The sequence below is a fragment of the Balaenoptera physalus genome (assembly GCF_965194825.1).
Source record: "Balaenoptera physalus genome assembly, chromosome: 1".
NCBI classification, from domain to species: Eukaryota; Metazoa; Chordata; class Mammalia; order Artiodactyla; family Balaenopteridae; genus Balaenoptera; species Balaenoptera physalus.
In genome coordinates, this window is record NC_138882.1 from 79,954,680 (window position 1) to 79,973,339 (window position 18,660).

Consider the following 18,660-nt stretch of genomic DNA (forward strand, 5'->3'; position numbering starts at 1 on the left):
ATTGTTCTTCTGATCATACAGGTGCCTGGGAAGGAACACAACTAAATAATCAGATAAATTTAATATCTCTTCCCTGCTCCCTTCATTCCTACAGACCTGGTTTGAAAAGTCTTTCGTTTTTGCCTGAGAGAAAGGAGTCTTGCCTATACAGGCAAAGCTCTGTTTTAGGCCAGTTGAGACCTTAACCTCATTCATAGTTTGCCCCATTTTTTGCACCCAGGGCCCGGCCTCATCCACACATTTGTTCTCATTCAACAAATGTTTATCGAGCTTCTGTAAAATGGCAGGTACAGTCCCGGGCACATCTGAATAATAGTTTTGAAAATGTGTACAAAGCTCTTACTTCTGAAGGGTGAACAAAATTTCACGTTACTAGATGGATTCTATTGAGAGTTGAACAATTTTACAAAATTCTATATGTGTAATCTGTTTATTGATCACTTTTAACACAGTTGGATAGGTATAAACATTTTTATTTTTTCCGCCTCAACTTCTGTTTCCAATCAGGCTCTGTAGAATTTGTTTCCTGCCTTTTAATACTATTTGGGTCAGAGTCCACAATGTTTCCTTCTCTTTCAATTAGTAAAAGTTGAGATCCCCTGCTCTGCTGGCCCTGTAGTGGGCCGACTTGTGGCTTTGGGGATACAAAGATCAGTGGGGACAATGGTTTGTGTGATTTTCCTCCTACTCCAGCTGTTTGCATTGTGGGTAGGGGGTTAGAAAGGCAGAGCCTACTATTTCACTATCTTCCTTTTCTACTTCAGCAACCTTGGAAATTATGGTTGGGGGAAGTGCTAGTCTGGCTCTGAAATTTCCCCACTGCTTTGAGACTTGGCTCTTCAAGGTGTGATGGTGAGTAAGCAGAGGGACAGAGACAAGTTGCTCTTAACTCAACTGACAGCCTTGTTTGTAACCACCCTATTAGTGGTTACCATGGTTCTCTCACTGTCATTGACAGATTTTTGGTGCAGCTCCGGCACATGCATGAGTTCTTTGCAAGGCCCTATAGAAACTCCCAGACAGTTCCCTGACATGAGAATGCAGAGTCCCCTCCCTGTGAGATCCTACTTCCAGGAGACATGGGTATTCTTTTGCTGCTAGACCCCCTTGTCAGACTGCCCTCAGCTGAGGAACCTGAAAGTTAACTCAAGCCTAGCCCACTCAGTGGAGTTCGTTTGATCATAAGAAACTCATATGTTCTTGTCATGACATCTACCCTGTGTTCTGATCACTAGCTGTTCACCCTGTTGGTGAAGGATTCCCTCCACTCTAAATGGTATAAGATGCCCAGACACAGACCACCCGACACTGGACAGATGAGACTGGCAGCAGTTTATTGTCACTTATACTCACAGCCCCATGGGGAGGAGGGCACCACATGCCATGCAGGGTTACATGCAGTTGTACTAGGGAGTAGAAGGAACCAGAAAGGCTTCCTCTCCTATCCACAAGGGACATTAGAACTTACCAATCACTGAGGACTTTGGCACATGGAGGGGAGAATTCCTCTCCTCGCTTTCTTGCTTTCCTGATAGTTTATTGTCAGCACCACCCCTACATCCCTGCACCAGGATCGCATCTTGTCTGCCGCTCCTCAGCATTCTGCTTGAGGTGGACTTCTCTCCTTTTACACATTCTCCCTGAGTGAATCCATTCATTCCCATTTAAAAATGACCATCTATATATTTATGATTCCTACAACTATATCTCTATCTCAGAACAGTCTCCTGAGTTCCAGATCTATGGATCCAGCTTCTTGGATGTCTCCACTTGAATACTCACAGACCCTTCAACCTTAAAAGCCCAAAATCAAACTCATGGTCTCCTTCTTCACCTCCCAACCTGCTTCTCTTCCAGGGTTTCCTGTACTGGTTAAGGACACCACAGTCCACCCACTTGCCAGAAATCTCAAGGTCCTCTTTGACTCCATTACCCACCCCACCCCCATATTTAACCCATAACCAAGAAATGTCAGTCTTACCTCCCACAAGACTCTCAAGCCTGTCCATTTCTCTCCATCAGCCTCCTCACCAGCCCAGTCTACCATCACTTGACTTTTGTGGTCCCATAATAATTCCTTAGTCAGTCTTTTGGCCAGTGTTCCCCTCCATAATTTCCCCCTCTGCTGGCAGAGTGAACTTTCTGAATAGACCACATCATTGCTTTACTTAAGGACATATAAATACTATCCAGTGTCTTTAGGATACGCACTCTTTAGTATGGGTTATACATGTGATTGCTACCAACTTTTCAATTTGCTTTTCTGTCTACATCCCATGAATTTTATACCCCAGCTCTATTAAACTCTTATAATTTTTTCAAATCTTCTCTTATATAGCTTTGCAAGTGCTGCTTCCTCTGCCTGGAATACACTTTTGATCTTGCTTTTCCAGACCTTTCCCAACCTTTCATCGAGCTGACTCCTACCGAGCCTTCAGATCTTAAGCTTAGACTCTATTTCCTCTGGTTGCTCTTCCCTGACCCCTGAGATTTGGTTAGAACCCATCAATATGTATTCCCATAGCATCCAGTATTTCTCACATCATAAGATTTATCACTACTTGCTTAATTTTTGGACATTCCTCTTAGCACTAGGAAGGCAGGGATTGTGATTGCTTACTATTACTCTAGCCCCAGTGTCTAGCATGCAATATACCTTTTCTGAATTGATCAAATTTTACTTAACTTTGCTGAACTCCAGCTCTAAAAGTGGGAATAATTTTAGGGACTGTCACTACCCCATTAAGAAAGATCTGGGAATAGATGCCTAGAGAGGTGAGAATATCTAGTGAGGGGCATAGGTAAGATTAGAACCCATGTAGTCTGATTCCAGATTCTTGTTTCTTTGCCTTCATGCAATGCTCTCTCTCAGGGAGTCTTATTTTGCCTCTCTGTGTGGCTCATCTGCTTTTATTCCTCAGCCACGATTTGGAGACTGTGTGTAAGAAAGGGTGGCTGCTGCAGTCCAGCACACGGACAGCTCGGAAATGTGACAGCTCATATCCAGAAAGCAAGAAAGGAGAAAAAGGAATAACAGAAGAGATACCCAAAATTTCCAAAGCAGAAGAATCTGTGAGCTCTTCCAAACAGAGACAAAAACTGCCATCCAGAGAGCCTGGATGATTCACAGCGCAGGAGAGCAGTGGACACTCACCCAATACTTAGCCATCAAGAAGCAGGTTCAAAGGGGCCCATTATGCAGTTAGCTTTCAGGTTTGATAAGTATTTATTGATCTGTCTTAAGCCAAGACTGTGCTAGGCACTGGGGATACAGAAGCAGTTCTTCTGTCAAGGGGTTTGCTGTGAGGTGAGGGAGGCAGACTAGGAAATGGGCAACTTGAAAGCACTGCTAAGACAGCCACTGGCTTAGAGGGGTGTGGTAGCTCATGGCAGGAACACCTCGTAAGTTATTTAGAGAAGACTTTTTGGTGGAAGTGATGTCCAGAACGAAACCAGAGAAACTCAAAGAATATAGTGTCTTTCAGAAAGATTACAGATGAGAAATGGTGGTAATACAGTGAAGAAGACATAGTTTGAAGTCAACTGGTGGATCGTGGTATCAGTTCTAGTTCTGTCAGTTACCAACTGTGTGACTTGAAGCAAAAGTCAGTTGACATTTCCACCATTAACCTAAAAAGTGGGCATAAAAATGCATACCTCATAAGGTTATTGAAAGGAGCAAGTAGGATATTATATTTGAAGACTGTCGTGAAATGCAAAGTACTATAAAGCTGAAGTATTATTAAGTGAAATAATGTATATGACTACAACTTAGCATAGTGCGTGCCATGTAGTAAACCCTCAGTAAATGTCAGTTGCCTTCTGCTGTATACCATGTCACTTTACTGGTTTGGAATTCCTGTTCCCTTCAGAGATGAGTTTCTGAAGAGCCAGAGCCACATGACATATGCCGCTAGTCTATACCTCATTGTCATCTCCTGCCTCTTTCTTTCCTCTCCCATTTTCCAGAGCTAATCCCACAACCAAGCTTTTTATGGCTGATGGGTGGTGTTTCCGTGTTTTCTTTCTCCCCTCTAACTACCTTCGTGGAAGGAGAAATAGGGGCTGGAAAATGATGTGGTGAGTGCCCGGTTAAAAGGGGGCCTGAGCTTTTGCTGTAGAATGATTCAAAATCTAACATTTTGGAAGAATTTTTGGCCTCATAATGGATTTGTCTGTCATTTTCCCAAAAGTGTAATTTGGAGATATCTTGATTCTTTTTTTCCTCAGTTTTTGTTGAGCTATAATTGACATATAATATTGTATAAGTTTAAGGTATGCAACATGATGATTTGATATATGTAGATGTTGTAAAATGATTACCACAAGTTAACATCTATTACCACATGTAGCTACAAACATTTTTTTCCTTTGTGGTGAGAACTTTTAAGATCTACTCTCTAAGCAACTTTCAAATATGTAATACAGTATCGTTACCTAGAGTCATCATGTTGTTTGCTACATCCTCAGAACTTAATTTATCTCATTACTGGAAGTTTGTACCTTTTGACCGCCTTCATTCAATTTCCCCAAACCCTGCCTCTGGCAACCACCAACCTGTTCTCTTTTTCTATGAGGTTTTTTTTTAAGATTCCACATATGAGTGAGCTCATACAGTATTTGTCTTTGTATGACTTATTTTACTTAGGACATTATGATAAGTGTCCTGATTCTTAATTTTATATAGCGTATCACTCTTTGTTTAAAAACTTATTTCTTTTTAAATAAGCTTTGAAGGTTATACCGTAGTATGGGTAGGAATGATTTTTTTAATGGTAACTCCATATTCTTTAATGAAAATACTTGACTGTTTTAGTTCTGTGTTGCTAAGGGATTAACAGTGCAATGACTAAATTAATACTGACAGTGAGAAGGGTCTTGAAGCAACTGAGCAGTTGGCTTATAGAAAATCCAGAGAAGGATGAAGTATAGACCCAAGTGACCCTGTCACTATGAATCTGTTTATTACTCTTTGGTTTTAGGTGAGGGCCAACTGCAGAGGATACAGAAAGGCAGGGCAGGTGTGTCTAGCTGATCAAAACATGCCAGCAAGTCCAAGCATAGTGCTTGGTACACAGTCGGTACTTGACTATTACATGAGGATTTATTAAGCACCCATTCTACCCAGCACTGTACCAGGCACAGAGCTTAACTGTGAGAGAAACAGTTCCTGATCCCAATATGCTTGTGATGCAGTGATAGAAACAGACTCACAATTAAGCAACGAAAGCACAATGGGAAAAGTGCTATCCCAATATAATTTTGCACAGAGAACTTTTGGGGCAAATAAAAAAGAGCAACGAATTGCCTAGGTGGGAATGAGGTAAATGATACTGCTCTAGAAAATGTAAGGCAGCATTTATAAATTGGATAACAGCACAGGATACATAGGTAAGGGCATTAAAACTGTTTTTGATGGCTAGTGAGGCAGAATGAAAAACATTATATTCATAAAAGGTGATGATGGGGATAGAGCCAGGACCTGAACTCAGGACTTGTGATTCCAGGTCATCTACCCTTCCTACCATATAATGCAGCAGCTTATTATCTAAAAAAAGCAGCACACATATTTTTATAAATTGCACATGTGGTTGAGTCATTGTAGGCAACAGATCTGGAGAAGGAGATGTTTTTCCTTCAAGGTTTCAGACTCATCTTTTCTGGCAGCTCTTCTTGGGCCCAACTCTGATGTTTAACTTCTGATTGCACACGGGGCATGTGATGTATCTGTTGTTGTGGGCATTTAGATGGAGGAAGAACACTGGAGAAGCCTTTTGTCTTTGATCCCTGGACTGCTGAAAGAATGGCTTCATGGAGAAGTCGAAAGAGAATAATGAGCAGGGGGAGGCAGCCTCTGCAACAGGACATGGTTAGAACAGGTTTGACCATCACCCAGCTTCTCGTTGTTACCCCACTTTCCTGCTCAGACTGACCCTCCCTGTACCACAGCCTGCCGTCTGCATACAAAAGGACAGATCTAAGAGCATAAGAGCAGTTGCTAGTCCAGAGGGAATTGAGGAGGATGGGTAACAATTAAGAGTCAGCCCTATAGGTAGTCTTGGTGGTAGTGAGAGGGGGTCCGTTTATATTGTCAGGGATACTCATTCTCATTCTGGAGGAAGGCATTCCTCTATTCCTCAGGGGATGTCGTCTATAAGTGTGGGGGGATGGCTGCAGGGTGGACTGATCCTGAGAGCACTGTCAAGGAAGACCTATGCCAAGTCCAGGACTCTCAGACCGAGCTCTTGACCTCTCAAAAGCTTCTGTAGGAAGCCTTGCTTCTTATGCTGTAGAAATTTCAAAGACACTGGACAGAAACTAGAAAGAGATGAACAGACCTTGAAAGAAGTATGGTCTTCCCACCTAGGATCTCAGAAGTCTGTAAAGCTAGATCTTACTCTAGATGAGCTCCTTGGATATTACCTACCCCTTCTCAGTATAGGGAAAGGAAATCACTCCCTTCAGTAAGAAGACAAAGAACGTTAAGGGATGAGCAGAGAAGCATTTTTAACACAAAATATTTTAGTAGAAAGATGCATGGACAAAAGAGTCTTTGACTCTCCCTAGCACCACCCAAGGCAACAGTATAGCAGGTATGTACCAGTGGCATGAAACCAGAAAAACTCCCAGGAAGCCCTGGGGAAAAGCATGATTTCCTTAAAGGAGAGCCTAGTAGAAGTAGAGATTATTTTCTTTTTAGCCTTTTTTGGTGAATTGAGTGATTAAACAAATCTCTGAACTACTTCTGACTGCTGGTGCTGTTGGTTTTGTTCTATTTTTTCTTTTTGGTGTTATCCAGGAAGTGCCGTGGTATGTGCCAATGAAGAATACCTTTATGATTCTCACTCCAAACAGGGTAGAGCTCTTTTTGACCAACTCGTTATTCTTCATAATGACTAGAGAGAAGCTGATTCCATGGAGAGAACCAGCAGTCAGAGAGAACTGGATTAGCACAGTTAGAGAGACAAGAGCTGTTCACAATTTACAGCCTTGGTCAGCATTCTAAAGACCATATTGGATGGAAGCAAAGCCTCTAGGGTAAATCAAATAATAAAGGCTGAAATTTCAAGGGCTAATCCAGTGATTTCTAACTTTCTTAATTAAAAAAAAATAACATGCATCTCACCTTTCCCAAAGGTTCTGGTATAATTTTCTTCCTTACTGTTTACTATTATTCTGCTGGGAAGATTTTATCCAGTTTTATTTTCTGTAGATTGTATTTTGAAAGTAATAGAGATTAAAAAAATTTTTTTTCAAACATAAAATGACCACATTTAATATGCTTTTAAGAAGTCCCCTGCCCTATCCTGGAAATTAGGTATGCTTTTTAAAAAATCATGCCCACCTTCCTCACCTCTTAAGTACCCAGTTGAAAATGCCTGGACAAAAGTTTGAAATATGTGGAGATAAAGATGATGATTTTTGTAATAAGGGTGCTGAAGCAAGCTGTGCCCATCTCATTACAGGATGGACTGCACAGGACAGACTTGTGAGGTTGGATGCAATGAGAACACATACTGCTCTTTATAAAAAGGGTCAGTGGATTAAGAAATGTTTCTGCCCACAGCTCTGCGTAGGGCATCCTTGACCTCCTTGTTCCTCAGACTGTAAACAACAGGGTTCAGCAGGGGAGTGATGATGGTGTAGGTCACTGAGAGAAGGAGGTCTTGTTCTACAGAATTTTCTGACTTAGGCTTGAGGTAGGCAGTGGAGGCACAGCTGTAGTGGACCATGACCATGGTGAGGTGGGAGGCACATGTGGCAAAGGCCTTCTTCTGGCCCACGGCTGAGGCGATATTGAGGATGGTGGAGATGATAAGAACGTAGGAGATGAAGACCAGGCCCATGGGAACCAGGATCACCGATAAACTGACAACAAAATTGATGATCTCATTGACAGTGGTATCAATACAGGAGAGTTTCATGGCAGGGAGGATGTCACAGAAGAAATGACCAACCACTCTGTGACAAAATGGTTAGGTAAATATGGATGTCACCTGGACAGCTGCCATGGCCAATGCTGAAGGCTCCACACATCAGCTGGACACACACCCTCTTGCTCATGATGAGTGTGTATCTCAGGGGGTTGCAGATGGCCACACAGTGGTCATATCCCACCACTGTGAGCAGAAAGCAGTGTTGATGGCTAAGGTAACAAAGAAGAACATTTGGGTGGTACAACCTGCCAAGGAGATTGGCCGGTTCTGGGCTGTGAGGCTGGAGAGCATCCGTGGAATGGTGACTGGTGTGTACACAGTCTCTGAACTGGCCAGGATGATCAGGAAGAAGTATATGGGCATGTGGAGGCGATGATCAATGTGGATAATTGTCACGATGATGGCATTGCCAGCCAGGGTTAATGTATACAGGATGAGAAAAACTGCACAGAGGGTGATCTGGTGTTCATGGAATCTGGAGAATCCTAGGAAAATGAACTCTGTCACTTCTGTGAGGTTTTTTCTCTGCATTCTTCAGTTTCAGTGCCTGAAAGCAATGCAGGGAGTCAACATGGAGAAATTCCCATCGTGACCTCTAAAACAGGGATAGAGAGAGAAGTATGGGGACACACACACACGCACGCACGCACACACGAGTCTATTTCCTCGCTGTATAATCAGGAGGGTGCTGGCATAGCTCTATGGCTACTTTAGCCTCCTCCCTTTTTTCAATTTTTGCCGTCTCCTTAATCTTTTCTTAAGCCTCTAAGGAATGACCAATATGTGAGACTATTTCACATATCCTTTCAAGTTCTTATCCTGAATATGTTGTTGTTTTTGTAGAACATGGATGGAAGGTTGTTTCTTTTGATGGCATGTAAGCTGCAGGGCCCCTGAGCCTCCACCACCCCAGCTTTGCCTTTGTTTGTCTTCTAGGGAAAGTACGAGAAGCTGGCACAACAAAATGGAGACGAAAGAGTTAGACTTACTGAATTAAAATCACTGGTACCACTTAGGAAAAACTTCTGGGAACAGTGTACAGGGAGCAGAATTAATCTCAGGAAGCTGGTCTTTAGGGACACGTTAGCGGGAGTGAAGGTGAGGTATTGGGGGCTCAGCCAGGATGGTCTAAGTGAGACAGACCGTTGGCAAAGTTGCTTTGTTGTAAAAGTATTAACAGGGATTTGAGGGTTTAGGGGTGAGTAAAATAAGGAGAAAAGGGGGGAATTGTTGGAAAGAGAGGAGGACCAGCAACATGTCAGAAGGCTGAACCTTTAATGAAAGAAATGACCGATTTCTTTTTGGCAGAGGGAATTTTAAAAATAAAAGAGGTGTAATAATTGATTTTAAATTGTTTGCTAAACTATATTGTGATGTAAAACCCCTCAAAAGCCCCAAACTTTCATTTAAATCTGTCATATGTACCATCTTGAGTTAGTGGTATTTGGGAAAGTGGAGAGAGTTGGGTGATGGCAGTGCACAAAAAGGGTACCATATGCAAGAGGTAAAATCCAGAGGGAGGAAGAAAAACTTCTTGCTAGTAATGATTGGAAGAAATACAAGGACCTCTCTTGTCCTATCTTCCCCCTTGCAAGCACACACAGTATTTCCTGGAAATCTGGTGAGGGACTCTGGGATTGCCACCATATATCAAATGGTGGATTGAACCATTTTCTGCAAAGAACAAGATAACACTAGCAGGCTGGAGGATTTTGGCAAATCTAGGAAACTTACAGTAGCAATCTAGGAAACATTCTAGATTCTTAGTGAATCTAGATTCCTAGGAATCTGGGAAACACAATCTAGAAAATATTGTGGATATTCTGGAAAGTACTCCATTGTGGGAAATAAGAAGGTAGACATTTAAAGTAGAAATGAGTGTGCCACTAATTAAAGTAATTTATATTAAGAGGCTGCCAAGATACCAATTGGATAGGTAGAGATGAAAGAGTGTCAGTGAAACTCTAAGCAGCTTTTTAGGAAGGATGAGGTAGAGCTGTAGAGCTGTGGCTACTTAAAATTAAAATTAAAGGAAAAATTCAGTTCGTCAGTCCCAGTAGCCACATTTCAAGTGCCCAAAAGCAACACATGAATAGTGGCTACTCTGTTGGGCAGCACAGATATCAAACATTTCCTTCCTTGGTGAAAGTTGTGTTGAACAGTGCTACTCTAGTGTACTTCCATAAACAGATGTGTGGAATGCATTAAATAAGAGCAACAGAAAAGCTATATAAAGAACAATAACATGGTGTGTTGCCATACGGTTAAAAATGTGTGTCTGTGTGTGTGAATGCATATATTTATATATGCAAAAAGTCTGAAAGAATATACAGCTGATATTATCACGGGTTAACCGTTATCTTTGGGTTGGGGTGAGATTATAGGAAACTGACTTTTTACATGGCTGTATTTACAGTGAGGATTATGGCCCTTATTTTAAATTATTTTAATTTTGAGCATAAATGTATAGCTCATAGATAGTTTGGAGAAGTCAAGGAGGATGACAACTGAGAAAGAAGGAGGTCACTGGTGAGGTACTGGCCAGTTTCAGTAGAGTCTTGGGCTGGAAAGCCTGGTTACAGGGAGGAAACAAAAAAGAACTTTTAACATGTCATCGATGAGAACAGCAGATCGTATGTGTCTTTCCCCTTTCCTGATGAACCTATTGCAGTGAGTTACAAAAAATGGCTAAGAAGGTATTAAGCCAGGAAAGCCATAGACATATTTGGAGTAGGGAAGAAGAAGAAAATACTAAGCTGAATTGAGTCAGGAGGAGGAAAAAAATCCCTGGTGTCTTTAGAGCCTGAAAAGTACTGCTTTCACCCCGAGTCAGCTGGATTTGCTATAAGTATGCCTCAGGTAAATATAAAGTTACTTTCTTTGAATAAATTATAAAGTTATAAACAAGATGACTGATGACCAGGGAATGTGGCCCAGGTACATAAACCCAGGAGAAAAAGAGGGGTGAGAAATAAGTTTATTGCCTGTGGTGAACATTTGAATTGGATTGAACAGACAATGAAAGACTATCTTAAGGCAGGATATTCTTAGAACTTGAGGGAAAAAATGCAAAAAGAAGGCCAGCTCAAGACATGTGGGAGCACATAATGCAAATGTTCAATGCAAATGTTCAAAGCAGCGTTCTTTCCATGTTAGTATTTTAGAGGCAAGGTGTGTAGTAGGTGAGGGAAGGGTGATGTTCTGCCATTAGGAGGAGCTATCATTTTTCCTTCCTGAGGAACTCAGGCACAGCCCAAGCTTCAACATGTCCTTTAGCCAACATAAACAAAGAGCCCTGTAGTGATTGGGATTCACCCTCCATAAAGTGCACTTTGGTGGTTAGTTGTACTTCCTAGAGTAGGTGTCATACACTCATCACACTTGGAATATTTTTCCAAGTATTCCTCCCGACGATTGCTGTCCACATCAGGAGTTCTAGGGTGTGGTTCACTCCATCTTGTCACATTTCCAGGGATGTTTTAGCATTAAGGACTAAGAATACAGATTAAGAGCAATTGCCTCCTATCTCACTTATTAACCTGTCTCTTTTTGAAGTGCAATCCAAAATTGTTACTGTCAAGGACTGTGTGGCTGAAATGACCAACACAGGGCTGTTACTGCCCCTGGAGGTGAGGCAGGCCCCAGTGAAGGAGATGGGGAAGTATGGGATGTGGGGGTAGGTTGCATTGTGAGTCCTCCTGGGTTGTCTTTCATTCTTGCATGGAAGACATTGGGTGAACAGACCCCAGTGTTCACCTTGGGAGGGGAGGAGAGGTTGTAGAGAGCATCATGGTGCTGAAGAAGTGTGTGGAATGGGTAGGTCAATTCCACTGGTGGAGATTGGCTGGGATGAGTGCTCAGCAGTTGGAACAGGTGTCAATGAACTTAAGGATGATTTTAGCACCAGATGGCTGCCTCCTTTTTTCCTCCTGGTTGCTCTTTTGAGTCACCCCAGCCAGAAGTGACTGCAGCTGGGCACTGGAGCAGCAACCCTTCTACCACCCAAATCTGGTTCCTCTCTGTGCCTGAACCCTAGGGGTGTTTCTGTGTGAGGGACACACCAGTAGACGATCTCAAAAGCATAGTATAGGATAGAAAGGAGTTTTCAAAATGATTTAAATACTCCAGAAGGACAAAAACCCTGTGGGGGAGTAAGAATACTGACATGTGCTCATGCATCAAAATTTTAGTCATGAAGCCGATACTCTGACTAGAGGAAAAAGAAAAATAAGATAGAGGGGAAAAATACAATTTGAGGGTATAAAGGAAATACCATTTGCAAAGGGAAGATATTATGACAAAACTCATGGGTACTTAAAATTATCTACATCTTTATAAGCAAAATCTGTGCCTAGAAACAGAATCTGTTTTAAAAAGTAAAATATGCAAGGTAGTCTAAGTCTCTATAATTATAATTTTGTGTTAAAAAGAGTTGTGCGGCTAAAAAAATAATGACTTGGCTTTTTGCCAAACTTGCCATCCTGTCCTTTCCTTTCTTTTCCTTTCATTAAACAAAATAGGTGTAAGGATCCAGGAATGGAGGAGTTGACTTCTTAAGAAAATGATGATTATGTGAACTATTTGAATAAACAAGAGAATGATGACTTTTCTTTGGGATAGAAGCCTTCTCATACTCAAAGGAATTCCCCTGCCTTCTTGAGTCTGTAGAATCTGCCTGTGCTCTTTTCTGGTTTGAGAGCATAGCAGGCAATTATGACTTATTTACAAGACGTCACTGCAATGCCAAGAAAACTGATTGTCATTTTTTTGCTAGAAGAAATAATAGAATCTTGGTACCTTACAAAACTCAGCCTTATTAGGTTCTAGGTCAGCCTTATTACATTATTAGGTCACTTACAGTTCACTGCACTCTGGCTGAAGCACAGGTGACACATTCGCCCTGAACACCTCTGACCTTCGAGGAGCTGCCCCTTTAAATCTGATTTGGAAGGGACTCTCAGAGGAGAATTCCTGTTGTCTAGCTCTTGTCTCCAGGGTTCATTTGCCAAGAGACTTACTGTGCATCCCGTGGGTCTGCGTGGAGTCAGAATCTAGAAATGAGCCGGGAGATCTCATTACAAATGGATCATGCAGGGAATATTGGGCAAGCTTTGGTCTCACATGGCCTAGTTCTTTCTTTTTCTCCTGGAGAAAAATAGCTCAACTGAGACAAAGATGTGTTGAATGTCACATGGCACTATCTTTTGTTCTTTTGAATCCATGTTAGTGTGTTGCCCTTGTTTAGTTACTATCGGTGAAAGTGCACTTGTATAAAAGTCAGATGTGGTGCCCCTCAGTGTCTATGGGAAGAACTTATCCCATTTCTGCTACTAGCAGGAGACATACACGGGTTTGGTTAGGGAAGGATTAGGGTTGCGAGCAGAGACTGAAAATAGAGCATGAATATTTCTTTTTGTTTGTAGGAATATACCAAGAAGTTTAAGGCAGATGATTTGAAGTTTTAGGTGGTAATTCTCATTTTCCTTTATGTCTTGGTTGACACTTAGCACTTACTTGGTTCCAGAAGGTGTACTGAGTAGGTGCTGTGTATGTCGCATCACATCTAATCCTCACAAGAACCCTATGAGGTTACAATGAGAAGTTACTGTAGCAGCTAGAGCTCTGGATGAAATGCTTTACATGTGTCTTTGCCTCCTTGCTCCAGACATAGTTGGATCAGCCCCTTGTAGACTATGGGCCTCAGTGTAACTTATCAGTAACATTAGATTAGTTTTGCTTTGGATCCTGTGGTTGTATGTGACACGATGTGTGTGCCTTGACCACTGCCCCAACGCATGGTGGAACCGCTTTGCATCTCCCATATTGAACTCACAGAAGAATGGCCACGGCCAGACAAAACCTAAGTGGACAATTCTGGAGCACAAATGGAGTTTAGTTTATAAGTTAATCAGCTATTTAGTCACATCGAGGTAAGGATTAAAGGTGACTCAGGTCATGTTTCAGTTTTCCTTATGTTCTTCGAATGTTCTTGGATACCTGTTCTTTCTAAATAGAGGAAGTACCATGAAGGCCTAGAAAATCTCCATGTTACTCTCCAAAGGTGACTATACATTGCTGCTTTCTAGTGAGGACAAGAGAAAATCTCTTTTTTCATCCTCACCCAACTCAAGTCTGAGCTAAGGCATATCCCAAACTCAAAGAGACCTTGTTGCTTTAACCTCAGACCTCCCCACAGTTTCCAATATAAAACATAGAGAAAGCTTCAAGCCCTCTCATTAGGGCAAAGTCCTTTATAGACTTTTCTGGTAAGCCCAGCCCTGGGGCCATGTTGCTAAATGCTCCAACCTACTTTACTGGGTCTGGTGGCTGCCTCTTTGTCCATCCTGGGTGAATGGACGCATGAGTTAGAAGTAATCACTTGGGGCCTTCCCTAGTGGCACAGTGGTTAAGAATCTACCTGCCAAGGCAGGGGACATGGTTCGAGCCCTGGTCCGGGAAGATCCCACATGCTGCGGTGCAACTAAGCCCGTGCGCCACAACTACTGAGCCTGTGCGCCACAACTACAGAAACTGTGTGCCACAACTACTGAAGCCCAGGTGCCTAGAGCCCGTGCTCCACAACAAGAGAAGCCACCACAATGACAACCCCGTGCACCACAATGAAGGGTAGCCCCTGCGCGCCGCACTTAGAGAAAGCCTGTGTGCAGCAGCTAAGACCCAATGCAGCCATAAATAAATAAATAAATAAATAAATAAAGTAATTACTCGGTTATTCTGAAGCCCTACTGGATGCTGTATTTTGACTTCATGTTCTGTTATCTGTGGGCAAAGCCTGCCTTATTTCTCATACTCAGGCAAATTTTCTTTGGGGTCCTTGCTTCTCTGAGAAGGGACTTAATATCTGTTGAGGATATGCCAGACACTCTGCTCCATGGTTTTCATAATAATGAGAATAACTAATAATAACATCTCACAATTATTTTGTAGTGTTATAATTGGGATGCCAGTTGCTATGCTAAGAGTTGTATCTTAAAGAGGTAAGCGGAGACCAGATTATGGGGGGGGCAGTCAAAGGGTTTAAGTTGTATGCTGTATGAGGTGGGGAAGGATTTTAAACTGGGAATTCATGTGAGCAATATCCTTGATGACTTCAGGACAGTATTATGAAAAGCAGGCATTGTATGGTACCACTGGGATTTTTGAGGGAAAAAGGCATGTTTGCCCTTACCCAAAATGATTCCAGACTCTCATACACTTTCAGTTTTCATTCTTGCTACTTCTAGTTTTTTTTTTTTCCCCATCTCATTACTTGCCATTAAGTTCTCAGCTGTTGCTTATCTCATTATAGTTGTCTCCTTGGCAGAAGCTCAGACCTCTTTTTGATTTTGTAGCTGGAAAACCAAATAGGAGGATTTCTGTTGCAACTCCACACACATTTTGAGTTGTTAATATGATTATTAGTAGCTTGTAATTGTTGCTGCTGCCCCACTCGTTGAGTGCTCTGGCTTTATGATAGACCTTTTTAGTTACTTAAAGGTTTCCCTCCCCATAATTTGCAACCTGATTTTTCTGGATAATGAAATACCAATTTTCAAATATAAGTAGACATAAGAGAAAATGTTTGGCACTATGATGAGCATTAAACAAATGCAGGTGACATAATACATTTTTTTAACTAGGCATACTTGTAGACAGGGAATTCAAAGAAGAAAGAGCTATAGATCTAGGATTTAGTATCCAGTTGCCTTGAGCAGAGCTCTTGGGTGTTGGTTATTTCATTTTCAAGTGGTCTTGTGGATTCCAGACCTCAGCCCCACACCAGGGGCTTGATGACAACATAGCCTTTCATTTCATAGTTCAGAGCCTGCCAGTTTAGGATGGTGGGATTGAGGGAGTAGGAAACCTGATACACAAACTGGATCTCTTCGGGAGACAGCAGAGAGTCCCACATGTACAAATCCCCAATCTGTCCCTTAAAGGACTGGGTTTTATCAAAGCCTCCTCCATAGGAATCCTGCTCCTGGCCCAGGACAATCTTGGGGTTAGCTCCCACAGAATAACCCTGTCTCAGGCCCTTTTTCACCAGCGGCTTCCCATTGATCCAGAATTCGGCAGTGCCTGTGGAAGACTCCCAGCTGGTACAGATGTGCACTGGGGTGGGGAACTCCTCAATAACTCTGGCAGTAACTCTGGTTCTTCCAATGTATAAACTGTACTCTCCAATTCTGTCTTTAAAAATTAGTAGCTCATTATCCTTGCCCTGGGTGTTATAGGAGAAGAGGCTGTAGCCGCAGGAGAGATCACTGTAGGCTCAAAAACACAAGGTAAAGTTCTGCAGAGGTTTCTCCAGCTTTGTGATCAGGTTCACGTGGTCAGTAGAAGATTCTCTAGGGAACAGAAACACCTTCCTACTGAGGTCTGTGGGAAGAGAAAGAAATATAGTGACCTTCATCATAAAGGCAGGGAAAAAAATCATACTCAATCTTTTTCTCATCTCATGCTCCTTGATCACACCCTGACCACCCTACCTTTCTGAGCAAAGGCTTCTGGAAGGCTGGCAAGGACAGAGACCCAAAGCAGTAGCTTGTCCATGTTCTTGGCCTGGGGCTGTTACAGCAGCAGCAGTGACCAGGATGAAGGTACAGAGAGCACAGTGGTTGTTCACTCAACTTCTGCGATTCACATTCTTAGGCCTCAGGCTAGGGTTTATATGCACCTCTGGGTGAGGATGGGGGGATGGAGAGCACCGATAATGTATGAATGATTTTCTGGGCCTGCCCTCTGGTGCCAACGGTCAGAGCTATTGGTGGGGAAGGAAGGGCTGGAAAATCAACGGGAGTTACTTATTAGATACAGGGGACGTCCAGAGCCCCACCCCTCTGTGACCCAGATTCTGGTGCTGGGAAGAGAGTGGTGCGGAGCTGCGGTGTTATGGAAGAGATGAGACCACACCAGCCACACCAGGAGGGCCTGGCTCCACTCTCCAGGGACCCCTCAGTGTGATGGCCCCGTGACTTCTGTTTGTGGATATTCTGGGATTCTGGTTTCGGCTGAAGACCCTGAAGTCTCTTCACCTTTGTTTAATTCAATATTTAGTAATAGGTCCATTACTAAGGAGAGCAACAGAATTAGAGTATGTATTTTCTGTCTCCCTGAAGCTTAGTATTTTCAGCTACTATCACTCAGATCTTTTTCTTCTTTTGACTGTCATAGTGTTTCTTTTTTTTTAAATTAATTTTTATTGGAGTATAGTTGACTTACAATGTTGTGTTAGTTGCTACTGTACAGCAAAGTGAATCAGTTATACATATACATATATTCACTCTTTTTTTTTTTTTAAATTATTTATTTATTTATTTATTTATTTATGGCTGTGTTGGGTCTTCGTTTCTGCGCGAGGGCTTTCTCTAGTTGCGGCGAGCGGGGGCCACTCTTCATTGAGGTGCGCGGGCCTCTCACTATCGCGGCCTCTCATTGCGGAGCACAGGCTCCAGACGCGCAGGCTCAGCAATTGTGGCTCACGGGCCTAGTCACTCCGTGGCATGTGGGATCTTCCCAGACCAGGGATCGAACCCGTGTCCCCTGCATTGGCAGGCAGACTCACAACCACTGCGCCATCAGGGAAGCCCTATATTCACTCTTTTTTGGATTCTATTCTCATATAGGTCATTACAGAGTATTGAGTAGAGTTCCCTGAGCTATACAGTAGGTCCTTATCAGTTATCTATTTTATATATAAGAGTGTGTAGATGTCAGTCCCAATCTCCCAGTTTATCTCCCCTTCCCCACCCCCGCTTTCACCCTTGGTAACCATAAGTTTGTTTTCTACATCTGTGACTATATTTCTGTTTCGTAAATAGGTTCATTTGTACCATGTCTTTAGATTCCACATATAAGCAATACCATATGACATTTGTCTTTCTCTGACTTACTTCACTCATTATGACAATCTCTAGGTCCATCCATGTTGCGGCAAATGGCATTATTTCGTTCTTTATTTATGGCTGAGTGATATTCCATTGTATATATGTACCACATCTTCTTTATCCATTCATCCGATGATGGACACTTAGGTTGCTTCCATGTCCTGGCTATTGTGAATAGTGCTGCAATGAACATTGGAGTACATGTATTTTTTTTTTTTTTAACATCTTTAATGGAGTATAATTGCTTTACAATGGTGTGTTAGTTTCTGCTTTATAACAAAGTGAATCAGCTATACATATACATATATCCCCATATCTCTTCCCTCTTGCATCTCCCTCCCACCCACCCTCCCTATCCCACCCCTCTAGGTGGTCACAAAGCACCGAGCTGATCTCCCTGTGCTATGCGGCTGCATACGGTATTTGTTTTTCTCTTACTTCACTCTGTATGACAGACTCTAGGTCCATCCACCTCACTACAAACAGCTCAATTTCATTTCTTTTTATGGCTGAGTAATATTCCATTGCATATATGTGCCACATCTTCTTTATCCATTCATCTGTCGATGGACACTTAGGTTGCTTCCATGTCCTGGCTATTGTAAATAGAGCTGCAATGAACACTGTGGTACATGACTCTTTTTGAATTATGTTTTTTTCAGGGTATATGCCCAGTAGTGGGATTGCTGGGTCATATGGTAGTTCTATTTTTAGTTTTTTAAGGAACCTGCACACTGTTCTCCACAGTGGCTGTATCAATTTACATTCCCACCAACAGTGCAAGAGGGTTCCCTTTTCTCCACACCCTCTCTAACATTTATTGTTTGTAGATTTTT

The 18,660-nt window shown here is 42.3% G+C and overlaps 2 protein-coding genes and 1 long non-coding RNA gene across 3 annotated transcripts in view; all 3 read right to left on the reverse strand.

The window, feature by feature from the left end:
- Positions 1–18,660, reverse strand: part of LOC309645550 — a 251,878-nt gene that overhangs the window by 124,354 nt on the left and 108,864 nt on the right. The window lies entirely within an intron of this gene.
- LOC309661082 (putative olfactory receptor 10J6) lies at positions 1,034–14,365 on the reverse strand. Its single transcript, XM_082462371.1, is given in 3 exon segments — positions 1,034–7,976; positions 7,978–8,138; positions 8,141–14,365. Coding segments are annotated over 3 exon segments (921 nt in total). The 5' UTR covers positions 8,469–14,365; the 3' UTR covers positions 1,034–7,544.
- APCS (amyloid P component, serum) lies at positions 14,459–17,223 on the reverse strand. Its single transcript, XM_082430334.1, is given in 3 exon segments — positions 14,459–16,209; positions 16,213–16,316; positions 16,427–17,223. Coding segments are annotated over 3 exon segments (672 nt in total). The 5' UTR covers positions 16,491–17,223; the 3' UTR covers positions 14,459–15,705.